This window comes from Hyperolius riggenbachi, chromosome 4, assembly GCF_040937935.1.
Source record: "Hyperolius riggenbachi isolate aHypRig1 chromosome 4, aHypRig1.pri, whole genome shotgun sequence".
Lineage (NCBI taxonomy): Eukaryota > Metazoa > Chordata > Amphibia > Anura > Hyperoliidae > Hyperolius > Hyperolius riggenbachi.
Window position 1 is genome coordinate 454,879,406 of NC_090649.1, and position 12,779 is coordinate 454,892,184.

Here is a 12,779-nt window from a genome sequence, read left to right on the forward strand (position 1 = left end):
CCATATTCTTCTCACTTCATTTGTCCTGTAACCACCCTGGCGTTCTATTACATGCGCCAGGGTGGCGGCGCAGCAGGGTTTTTTTTTTTTTTTTATCCATGTAGCTAGCCTAGCGCTAGCTACATGATGCCCCCCTCCCTGAGGTGTCCGCCCGTACCTTGCGATCGACTCCGGCATGTACCCTCGTAAGGAAATCCCGTTATGAACGGGATTTCCTTTAGGGCTTTCCCCGTCGCGATGACGTCGTGATGTCAGAGTTCCGATCCACCCCTCAGCGCTGCCTGGCACTGATTGGCCAGGCTGCGCAGGGGTCTCGTGGGGGAGGCGGCTTTTAGCGGCGCGGCGGTGAGCGTCCCTAACACGCAGCAAGCAAAGTGCTTGCTGCGTGCTTTACAAAAAATATGAAAATCGGCCAAGTAGGGCCTGAGCGGCGCCCTCCGGCAGTCATGGACGAGCTGAGCTCGTCCATACCGCCAAGGAGGTTAAGGTGCCCATGTAATCAATTTTTCAATAGAATATAATCATTGTCTAATGAAAACCCTATTGAGGTTTCTGATCCATATTTCAGTTGATACAGATTGACTATAGATCTGACATGTCTAGGTTTGTGGGATTAGTATGGTAGCGGACGGCTGTGGGCAGCAAATGGCTCATGATCGGCGTTTCCCATAGCTTTGCAGTACAACTTGGAACATGAAGCTAGCCTCTGCAGTAGTCAGATTGATATTGGACAAGTTTTCTGCTAAAGTTAAAGAGGAACTTCAGCCTGAACAAACATACTGTCAAGTTACATTAGTTATGTTAATTAAAATAAATAGGTAATATCTTACCCACCCTGTTTTAAAAGAACAGGCAAATGTTTGATTTCATGAGGGCAGCCATCTTTTTGGTCGAAAGGGGGCGACAGGGAGCATGAGACACAATTCCAACTGTCCTGTGTGCTGATCACCCCTCCCAGTTGCTAGGCAATGTGAATAACATAGGAAATCCCATCGTGCTTAGCACAGCATCAGGGAAAAAAGCCCGGGCAGTTTTTTTTGATGGGTGGAACTTAGATAAAAATGCAGCTAAAAATGATGCTTTGGTGAGAAAAACAAAGTTCTGATGCTGTGAAACTGTTAAAGAAACACCAAGCCTTTTCAGTGCTACTGAGTAGATTTTTAGTCCAGAGGCTCACTTTAACAAAGCACTGGGAACAAGTATTGAATCAAGTTGCCTTTTCTTCTAAGTTAGCCAATAAATGGCATCCTGATGTAAGCTTAACCCTTCCTCACTCTTACTGTATCAGATACAGGAATTGAGTCTGAGGAAGGCTTCATAGCCGACAACTTAATCCTTTTCTTCTAAGCTAGCCAGTAAATGGTATCATCCTATGAAATGTCTTGCTTTTACTCATTGCTAACACGGTACAACACGACAGCTACTACAAGCACTGGAAGACACTACTAAAGTATTTTCTGCTTCAGCGACTTATGTCAGTTTCCTCTTTAATTCCAGCACAACTTGGATGATTCTTGTTTTGCTTTATTAAATGTGTATGTCTTTATTTCTCTATTTCAGCAGGCTGGCGGCCATGACAACAGAGTAAACTGCATCAGGTGGCATCAGGATAATGGTTTCTTGTACAGCTGTTCAGACGACAAACACATAGTGGAATGGAGTACACAGACCTACAAAGTGAAATGGTGAGCAGACACGTGCTGAGTCCCGATCTCAGCAGTCCTGTGAAACCCACAGCAGAATTTATTGGTTAGCCACGCCTACAGCTATTATCCGGATACACAATGAGCAGCGCACGTTAACTTGCACAGCTTGCAAAAGCTCTCTGGGAATGCTTTTCCTAATTTATCACCTTCCAGCCCCAATGCCTTTCTCCTGTACTAAAACCCCATTCATACTCTCCTCCGGCCCTCAATTTCCATCCATTGTGAGGTTCCTGTGGTCCCAGCAATGAAGAGCTGTACCATTGTCACCCCCTCCTGCAACCACCTGTACCACATCCCTGGGATGTAATGGAGCATTGTAATCCACACAGTTGTGGGTGATGTTTGCACCATGCTCCCTCGCATGAGTGACATTGGGAGGATGGGTAACCTCTGCTGGTGTAAAGGAACTTGGGTGTTCTTGCCATCCTTAGTGCTCAACTGGGAGGAAGAAAGAAGACAGGCTTTAAAGTATATTGAACACCTGCGTGCTCGTAGTTGCAAAAAACTTCTTAATAAAAACCTCCCCTAAGGTCTGGTCCGGGGGCAACTGTTTGCGCAGCCAGGCCAAGCGCGTTTTCATGTAGCTGGAGGCGCCCTGCGCTTACACAGTGCTACTGCACAGGTGCAAATCGCTCACAGAGATGGCCAGACTGCTCCTGTGGGGACAGTTGTGGGCAATGGGGAGCCAGAAGAGGACGGTGTAGGAGCAATTAGGCTGGAGGGGGCTGCAGGAAGCCCCTGGGATGTTTTATGCTTTGGCCCCATCTCAGGTACTTAAAGAGCAGTAGGTAAATGGAATTTGATTCTGCTTTAGTTACTGAATTTTTTGGCATATAAGATGGGGGGGGGGGGGGGGGGTAATGCTAAACCTTGTGTCTTGAAAATGTTTTCCCCCAGTGACAGGATAGGAAGTGAAATTTTCCCGGGTGAGGAAATAATGAATATCATTAAAAATCTAGCATGGCTCTGTCCCATCTTCCACTGTTCAAAACTAAAGCCGAAAATCTCCTGTAGCAAAAAGCTGAAGAATGGGCAAATTGTGGCTTGGCAGAAAGGGAGAATTTTAAAATTTTACATGATTTTGTGGTTGAAACTTTTGTACTACTCCAAAATGTATACTAGACTTTTGCTTGACACATTTTGGTTAGAGGCAGAAATTTCATGAAAATTAATTGAGCTGCTTTTTGTGCAGAAATCCAGCAGACATCTAACACAGGGGTGTTAAATTATCCTCGAGACGATGCCCTAATTTCAGCTGGTTGCTGTAGAAGGTTACATAGGGAAATTTTGGGCTAAGCACTGATGTTTGTTTCTGATTCAGAATTTTGGATTCCTCCTGGCCGGTCTCAATGGCCTCAATTCACTAAGCTTTATCAAACACTTTATCAAACGTTTGATAATTTACCTCATGGGTAAAATCTAATTTTGAATTCACTAAGGTGTTATATATTTATCAAATGTTTTATCGATAAAACATTCAATAAATCTATAACACCTTATTGAATTCAAAATTATATTTTACTTGTGAGGTAAATTATCAAACGTTCGATAAAGTGTTTGATAAAGCTTAGTGAATTGAGGCCAATGTGTTCTGAATTTTGGGGAGTCTTGTCCTTGTGATCATTTGTCATGACTCCTGTGCGTTCCTCTCTCCACAGCAAATGGAAAGCGGACAACAGCGGCGTCAGCAGTTTATGTGTAAGTCCAGATGGGAAGATGTTGCTGTCCGCGGGGCGGACGATCAAGCTGTGGGACCTGGAAAGCAAAACGCTCAGCAGGGTAAGTGGCAGATTCCACGCTGCAGATGACAGCAACTGACCACCACGGCTCTGACCACAGCTGGCTAAATGAGAGCCTTCACCAAAGTATTCATTGAACTCCTCTTTCCAGGAAGCTTTTAAAGCAGAGCTCTTCAACCCTGTCCTCAATGCCTTTAAAGGTTCGTATACACGTCCGATAAAGATCTTTCGTTACGAACGATTCGTGAGGTTTACACGATATTCAAATTAGACCGAAAAGATTGTTCGTAATGAACGGTTGTGTACACACGTGAACGATATAAGTATAAAGTACTGAACGACGAACGATAAAAAAATGCGTGCGCAAACGGGAGTGACGTTATGACAGGCAATAAGAACATGCGTACTACTCCACAGATAATCATCGGACGATCTTTGTACATACTGCAACGATTGAACGATTATCTTTCGAAAAAATGCGCCGGGTTGGATCGGTCGGATTGAACGATAACGGTGGTTATCGTCCAAAAAAACGATCGTTGGAAAATTTGGAACGCACGATTATCGGTCCGATTGTCGTTATCGTTCGTTTTCGAACGATCGTTGTCGTATGTGTGTACTCAGCTAAAGACTCCGACCAGTACTGCATAGTACTTAAAGATGCATACCTGTCCCTGTTGCCATGGTTATGTGTATACAGTTGATCCTCCAATCAGAGGTGCGCTGAGCCCCCCCAGGAACTGCAAACGCACCTTGAACTCTGATGGAGGCCATTCGGAGGCGGCCTGGTGTTGCGCTGATCCACCTTTTGCGCAACAGACAGAAATACTGACAAACAGCTTGTACAATTAGCTGACCTCGGAGTTGATTCACTTTATAAGATGAGATCTCTGCACTTTGGCCCAATAGGCTGTCTGTCGAGTGAAGGGCAGCCTATTGGGCCAATCAAAGTGAAGTGATCTCATCCTATAAAGTCACTGGACCGGACAGGATCCAAGGTGGGATAATTGGAGCAGCAGTTAGTTTTGGGGGGAGCGCGAGTAAGTTAGTGCATGCTACAGCTGTAGCGTGTCTACTCTGAACATTTTACTAAAGGGGCCCATACTCAGCCAATTTTTCTGGCCGACCGATCGATCAAAATCGATTTGCAAATCGGTTGGCCAATCGACCGTTCGACGGCCGATTTTGATCGATTTCGATGGATTTCCATCGAACTGGCAGGGTGGAAAATCTAGGTCGATCTGATGAGATTGCTTATCATTTTGCATTGGCCCTAATGGAAATCTGATGGCAAAAAAATGCCATCAAATCGAATTTCAATAGATTTCAAACTGAAATCTATTGGAATTCTATCGTGGTAAAAAATGTTCTAAAAACACATCAGATAGATCATCAGATGCATTTCTTATCTATCTGCTGATAATCAGTGTATGGGCACCTTAAGCTGCGCTTTTTGAGCAGTGTAGCTTAGTGAATCAACCACTACTGATTTGTCTATGAGCCAGATGCAGCCATCAAGTGCCACATCTGGCTCCCGAACCATAGGTTCCCTACCTCTGCTGTAGCTCGTGCTCTCCTTTCAATTGATGCCTGAATCGCTATTCTACACCAAATAGTCTTCTTTCGATTTCAATTTAAAAATAGCGGCTACTATCTTGGCTATGTTATAACTTCCGGATCACCCTTGTCTTCTCTGTTAGAGAAGTGCATCACTGAATGAAGCTTGAAGAGGAAGTGACACGCATGGCCATTGAACAAGTGAAGGAAGCAGGAAGAGGAAGTGACATGCATGGCCATTGCAAGAGGCTCCTCCAGAGGGGTCATAGCACGACTTTGTTGGAAGTCGCCTGGCTTAAAGGCATGCCCATGAGAGGTGCTCGGAGTCCCTTTAAAGGACACCTGAAGGGAGAGGGCTATGGAGGCTGATCTATTTTAAAGAATACCAGTTGCCTGGCAGTCATGCTGATCTTATCAAAGACCAGACTGTGGACAGTACAAAACATGTTATACAAGTTAAACATAGTTATCTTCTCTTTTTTTTTTTTTTTTTTTTTTTTTTTTTTACACTAAACTATGACTTATATATTTTTTTTTTTAATTGCACATTCAGGAAGAGGGATAAACCTGTCTGCTGTACACTGCTTTCTGCAGCCAGTAGGGGGACTTGGATTCAGTCTCTGTTCTATTTGCTATCTACCTGCTCAGGGCTGCTCCTCTGTGTAGTCCCTGCCTGTTCTTGTGATAGCCAGATCATTGTGGCCACTACTGAGTTGATGTATCTCTCCTTGTGGTGCATCAATATCAAACGTCCACAACATCCTTCTATGTTTCTGTATTCTCCTCTACCTGAAAAAGCACCAGTGTTTCTTAGTGTTCTGTAAAGAGATCTCATCTTGGTGGTGGGCTTACTATAAACCGTACATGTCAAAGTGGTTTCCCCACTGTGTATTGTTTGGCCCACTCTAGACCACCAGGGCAGCTGTATTTGGGTTGAAGACCTAGATCACCAGGGAAGCCATATGGGGAGGGGGGCCACTAGACACCAGGGAACTGTAAAGGGAGGGAGGAAGTTATCAGGAACCCAGTCCTGCAACAAGCCTGCAGACAGGACCTGATGGTTTTCAATCACATTGAGGAGCAGCAGCCTGATTTAAGGTTAAAATAAGGCTGTCATCCTCAACCGTATCTTGCAAGACTCTTAACAACTAGCCGTTGTCTGAACAAATCTGCTGGACGCCATAAACACCGGTTTTTAAGCTAAAAAGCGATCTGTCCCTGCCTGTGGCAATTACACAATTTCATGCACTGCTGCCAAGCTGCACGTGCTAAGGCTGACGTTCACATATCTTAGATCAGCCATAGTCTTTAAACCTAAACTATGGGAATATCACACGCAATGAAGTCTCACACAGGTAGCAATGAAACAACCAAGCATACGATATGGAACCTGTGACACAATACTTTGCAGTCTCTCTAGTAAATGTAAATTCTATGCTTAGTACACAGAAGATTCATTGATTAAAGAAAGTGTTAATATTCCAAAAAGTTGGAACAATGCCAAAAGAATGTATATAAAAATGACAATGACACACGACATTGCTAATACAAGGGAATAGAGCTGAAATAAAACGTAACCCTTGTGCAAGGTTTACCGGTAATTCCTGATGAGGGAGAATGTGAGTCTGACGTAAATCACAGTAACTCTTGCTGTGTAGCAATCTCCAGAGAATTATGCTTACTGGATTTTAGAGTTGTCAAATGTAGCTCTAGGCTCAATTAATGGGACTATAGTCTGTTGTTCAAATGTCACTTTAGCACTCTTCAAATGAAATGCAAATGTATACGGTTTACATATGATGGTATTTCACACACTGCAGAGCGAATGTGTGCATAAAATGGATTCCACATAAGAACTACTAGTTAAGATGGTTACCATATCCTGTAATGTCACAGGAAGCATTAGACATCAGAGAACTGTATGTGGAGGGGGAACCACTAGACTCCAGGAAACTGTATTGGAGAGGGATTGGGGCAATTAGGCACCAGGCGACTTTATAATGGACAGAGGTGGCCACTAGACATGAGGTTGGCCTGCAACTTGTTCCATTTTGGCCCACTTTGTAGTTTGACACCCCTGCTATAAACAAACCTAGCAAAAATGATTTTTTTTTCTTCCAGCAATTCACCGGCCACTCGACAGCTGTGACCTCCCTCATGTTTATCCGACCTCCGGGCGAGTCTCAGTCCTCCAGCGACACGACAGGTCTCTACTTCCTGTCTGGAGCAGTCCACGACCGGTTAATCAGCGTGTGGTAAGTTGGTTTTATGAAATGGGTTTTCCTGGAAACTTGTCTTATTTGCAAATTGCTAGCAGCATTTCTTGTGGTTCAAGCTTTGCTGGTTCAGTAAAGGTTTGGTATCACTGGATTGAAGTGAGAGAGGTAGGGTTGGTACACATATCCAATTTTGACTTGCCAATGAATCTACTTCCATGTAGTAAGATAACTTGCCAGCATGATCTGTCCATAGTATTGAAAATTGGTTGGCCCCTACCTACATGGAGGTGGTAAAATTGGCCAATCCTTGACCAGCCAAAATTGCATGTGTACACATCCTAAGGTGCGATGTGTGTTGCGGGGTGGGCAGTACCCGGATTCTATAGACTTTTATTAGGGACTTCTGTTTAATGTGCAGATGCCCAAATATCTAGTGATTTTGCAGTACGATTGGCTATTCAATTTGATCATTTTATCGAATCGAGAAGGAATAGTGTGTTCCAGAATTCCCGATAAAAAGTGGCTGATATCACGTCGAATCGACCAGCTTACTCAATCGAGCAGGATGCAAGATATCAGTCGATCACACAGGAATTGGCTACTCTTCTCATATCATTCAATCGATTTTTGCATTCAGAGCATGGAGACACAACGTTGATCAGATCGATTAGTGAAGGTGAATCGCAAAGGAATCGCTTGTAATGTGTGGGTTGCTAGTTGATCGACTTTCGGTCAGCTATACTGAAGTCTATTCCCCAATAAAGTTGATCGATTTGTTGATTGAATCAGAATTGCTAGATGTATGGCTACCTTAAAAGCTCTGTAACAATTCCTTACCCTCTTGGTGCAGTATTGCTATGCCTGGTACACTCGTCCAATTTTGACCACTTCCACGCAGTGATGAAAGCTTACATAAACAAATCTGTTCATGGTATTGGTTAGTGATTGGCCAATTTAAAAATGGATATGTATGCATTTAGTATGGCCACAACAAAAAGAACATAATGTCTATTTAGCCTGTCCTGTTATTTCAGCAGTAGTGGAAGCTGGGAGTAAAGAGTGTCGGATGTGCAGTAATAAAGTATAGGGAGTTCTCATACACTTACTTTACATAACAGTATGCCAAGCCATTAGTCTTGTATGAATAACAGAAGGTGTTTGAATACTACTAGTTAGGCAGAAGTATTGAGGATGATGGAAAGAGACAGGATGAGAATTAACGACGTTCGTGTCTCCCACATACTTTTGTATTGTTAAATAGGCTGTGAATTCAGTTCAGGATGAGACTATTGCTGCCGTTTCACACTACTTCCCAACAGGTTAGGTTGCATTTCTTTGCACAGTAATAGTTGTACACTGTGCGGTGGGTGTATTGCCGGCATTGAACGATGATGATTTCCAAAAATGTGGTTTCAACTCGCTGAATGCAGTGATGACATCATTTCCTTGGCTGTGTCTGAGTTCTGCCGGTTGCCTTGCCTGCCCCGCCGTGTGCCCGTCCTGAGGACTGTTAACCGATCATGTTTACTGAGCCCACTGCATTTCTTCAGCACATTCTGCCTGTGAATTGTCTACAGATTCCTCTGGTTAAAGAACAAGCGACACCCATGCTAACCTAGAAATAAACACATATATAAGTAGATAAATACTACTTCTAATTGTATAACAGATGTATTGTGCTATCCACGTAATGATTCCTGTGAATTTTATAAAAGAAAAGCCGAAAATCCTATTCTAGGCAGTGGCCATCTTGCCAAGCTAATGCTGACATCATATCCTCCCTGACTTTGTTTTCCCCCCCCTCCCTTCTCTTGCTCATTGTGTATTCCTTAGCTGCCCTCCTCCCAGAGTCTTCAGACACTCCCACTGAGGTGTATACTAACAACTGCACTTTTTTTTTATTGACACATCCAATCACTGAGTCACCTCAGCCTTGCTTGTAAACACAAGTAAGCAGAGGGTGTTTCTGATAAGCAGCTGGCAGGGAAATAAATGGTAGAGGATGAATATATTATAGATAAAAAGAACTCCCAGCATTCAACTCTTTGGCACTGTTTGGCACTAGGGCCAGTGCTCCTAAATTATGTGATAACTACAAACCATAACAGCAGAATAAGTTTTGCAAGTTTTGAATGCAGAATTAGCATCTTTATCACTTAAAGAGAACCCGGGGTGTGTTTAAAGGATGTTATCTGGATACATCTTGCTAAGCTAAAGCTTCAGATAGGCTGGCAGGGAAATAAATGGAAGAGAAGGAATATATTATAGATAAAAAGAACCCCAGCATTCAACTGTTTGGCACTGACTACTAAAGGGCCAGTGCTCCTAAAGTATCTGATAATGCCAAACCATAACAGCAGAAAAAGTTTTGAAGGCAGGATAAGCATCTTTATCACTTAATGCACTCAGACCAGTTGCTGTTGAAATTCGATTTTTATGGTGACAATACCGCTTTAACAGCGATGGACTCTAGCCGATGTATGTTTGTCTGTTACAGGAAGTTGAGGAGCGCAGCAAATGACAATAAAAAACTGAATTCCCGGTGTCATGCTGCTGATTTTCTGTGTCCTTCCCTTTTTTCCATTTATTGCACTGGCCATATGAACAGGGGAATGCCCTGATGGGAAAACTAACAGCAACAACATCCCCGAGTGTTTTCAATCCCCTCAGCCCTTTCAAATATGAAGAATGGAAGGTGTCATTTGCCTTCTAAAAACAGAAGGTACTTACGATAATTCAGCTTAAAGTGAACAACTGTGGTTACCCACAATGCACCACTACTGAATATGCAAATGACTTCTTTATGCCCCAGGAGCCAGAACCACTGGTGTGTAGCACGCCTATTGCTTTACATTTTACAGAGCCATACCAACCCAACATGCAGACAACCTGTTTGGGACTGTTGGTCCTCCTCAGTGCATGGCAGGGATTGATATGGCTCTATGGGACAGGGCTTGAACCAGTACAAGAGAGAAACCAAGCAGCTCGGGCTGTATTATCGCAAGTACCTTCTGTTTTAAGAAGGCAAATCCCACCAAGCAATTTTTTTATTTTTTTTTAATGAAAACCTGTTAAGAAAAAACCTCCCCTGGGGGGTACCTGCCACGGGTGGGGGAAGCCTCTGGATCCTATTGAGGCTTCCCCTGTCCTCCTCGGTCCCACGGCGGCAGCCATAAAGCTCCCAAACAGCGGGGATGTAAATATTTACCTCTCCGGCGCAGTATCAGCTCTCCGCTTGGAGATAGACGGAAATAGCCGATCGCTGTCAGGCCGCTGTACTGCGCAGGCGCTAGTATCTGCGCCTCCGTAATAGAGCGGACCCGACAGATCGGCTATTTTCGCCCGTCTCCGTGCGGAGAGCCGCAGCAGCACCCCCCTGGGTAACTTTTTTTTTTTTTTTTTTTTTTTTCTTCGCTACTCTGAAATATGAAGAACAAAGAGGTTTGGTTGTTGGCCCAGTGTAAACCCCCAACTTCACAATGTGGTGATTTGTGGTTACTGTGGAGAAGGCTAAGAAGTTGGGAAAATCAATGAGGTCCTTTCTTGAGTGTTTTCAAGTGCCTGGCAGATCCATGGGAGTAGTTGACCTGAAATTCCTTGTGAGGACGTTGTGCTATCTGAGAATGACAGAAATATACCAGTGTAAGCTGTATAGAAGTGTACCAAGGAAAGCCCTCCAGAGAGATGGAGTGGATTCAGTAAGCCTTAGTAGAGGTGGCTGTGTGACTTCTGAATGTCTTCTAGTAAAGGCTCTACGAGGCCTATAAATGCATTGTGATGTGTTTCAGGCAGGTCCGGACGGAGAAGAAAGAGCGGGGTGCGGTCCTCTCCTTCACACTCGCAGACTTTCCGGTGTCCGTAGACTTGGCACCTTCTGACAGCAAAGACGAGGTAAGATGTGAGGACACCAGGTCCCTCCTCTCCTGGCGTCCATTCTCTATCATGAAGGGGGGTCTCTGCTATCTGTCTTCTCAGAGCTGCCTTCCTGTGTAGCCTCTGCTTGTTCTAGAGCTAGCCACATCATAGTGTGGACTCTAGTGAGCTGATCTGTCTATAGTTGGTGGGCAGATCAATGTCAGCCGTCCACTACACTTTCTGACAGTAAAAATGCATTCTCCAGTGAAACGTAAACTCCTTTTATTATAAAAATTGCTATAAACAGATTCTTGCTGCATGTCTGTGTTGTGATGTTGGCAAATTTCAAAATCTGATTCTAAGCTTAAAGCGGACTGTTAAAAGTAATTTTGCCATGAGACTGTGGAGAAATGTCTTTCTTGCTGCAATTGTAATTACTTCAGTTATGCTCAGGAGCAAGTTAAAGTCCACCTGGACTGAGAGGGATATTGGGGGGAGGTTAATGCACAGGAAAGGTATGCTAAACATGGAAGAGCTATTGGCAGAGGGGGGTAATTTTGGTTTCATCAGCCTTTATCTTTCCCATTGTTTATATAGCTGACTTGCTTTGTCCTGATTCTCTCTGCTGCAGCCTCTGAAGTTGGCCGTTGTATGCCGAGATGGACAGTTGCACTTATTTGAACATGTCTTGAATGGGTAAGTTACTCTGTCGTCATGGAAACGCTGCTGCTTTCTGTATTGCTGCACAGAGGGGCCTAAATCATCATCATAGCTCCTTCCTGGAAGGACATCAGTATAGAACATAAGTGGCCCTGCAAACCTGGCCTGGGCTCATAAATACATATTTCCGTTCACAGAAAACAGTAATGTAGTATTTCAATTGACCAGATACTTTTGCACAGTAATACGTGCACACTGGCGGTGGGTGTAGTGCCGGCATTGAACAATGACGATTTCCAAAAATGTGGTTTCAACTTGCTGACTGCAGTGATGACAACATTTCCTTGGCTGTGTCTGAGTTCTGCCGGTTGCTGGCCCTGCCGTGTGCCCGTCATGAGGGCTGTGTGATAAAATTGACTGTGTACTGTATTTTTGGCAAGTGCTGTCTGATTTTTTTTTTTTTTTTTTTTTTTTTTTTATTCTGGCTAACAGTGATGGATTCTAACCAGTGTTTGGGTGTTATTTCTGTCTGTGCCACAGGAAGTTGGGGAACACTGCAAACAAACTAGTTCCTCTGTCATGCTGTTATTGTCTGTGTCCTTCCCTCATTTCTGTTACAACTGGGCTTATCAACAGAGGGGAATTCCTTGATGGGAAAATGACAACATCCCCAAGTGTTCCCAACCCTCCCAGCTCTTTCAATTATGAAGAGTAAAGATAATTGGGTGTTGCCCCAGTATAAAGTCCAATTCCATGACATGATTTTGGGATGGTGGGCCTAGAAGCAGTTTGGACACTATTGAAGTTTGTGGTCCCATTTGGGTGATCGTCTATCTCTTGGGTATCTTTCTCACTATGCACATTGCAGTAGGAACGGAACTGGCATAAGTCAAATGGTGCATTAGTAGTGTTCATTAACGTACAATGTACTGCCGCTGTAAAAACATGCACCTTGTTCCACCGGAAGCTGCCGCACCCCTGATGCATCCGTGTACCACAATATATTTGCATCACATAACAGAATACAAATAAGTCACTAATAT

General features: G+C 43.8%; 1 protein-coding gene and 2 non-coding genes across 3 annotated transcripts in view; all 3 read left to right on the forward strand.

The window, feature by feature from the left end:
* WDR43 (WD repeat domain 43) overlaps positions 1-12,779 on the forward strand; it is a 45,800-nt gene that overhangs the window by 8,870 nt on the left and 24,151 nt on the right. The window contains exons 3-7 of the mRNA XM_068232758.1: positions 1,561-1,685; positions 3,365-3,485; positions 7,124-7,257; positions 11,010-11,112; positions 11,708-11,772. Of these exons, the coding sequence (XP_068088859.1) occupies positions 1,561-1,685; positions 3,365-3,485; positions 7,124-7,257; positions 11,010-11,112; positions 11,708-11,772 (548 nt within the window). The remainder of the gene's footprint in view (positions 1-1,560; positions 1,686-3,364; positions 3,486-7,123; positions 7,258-11,009; positions 11,113-11,707; positions 11,773-12,779) is intronic.
* On the forward strand, positions 8,605-8,685 carry LOC137505474 (small nucleolar RNA SNORD53/SNORD92). The gene has a single exon (XR_011020086.1). It is a non-coding gene; the product is annotated as a small nucleolar RNA SNORD53/SNORD92 (small nucleolar RNA).
* On the forward strand, positions 12,018-12,098 carry LOC137505476 (small nucleolar RNA SNORD53/SNORD92). Its single transcript, XR_011020088.1, has one exon. It is a non-coding gene; the product is annotated as a small nucleolar RNA SNORD53/SNORD92 (small nucleolar RNA).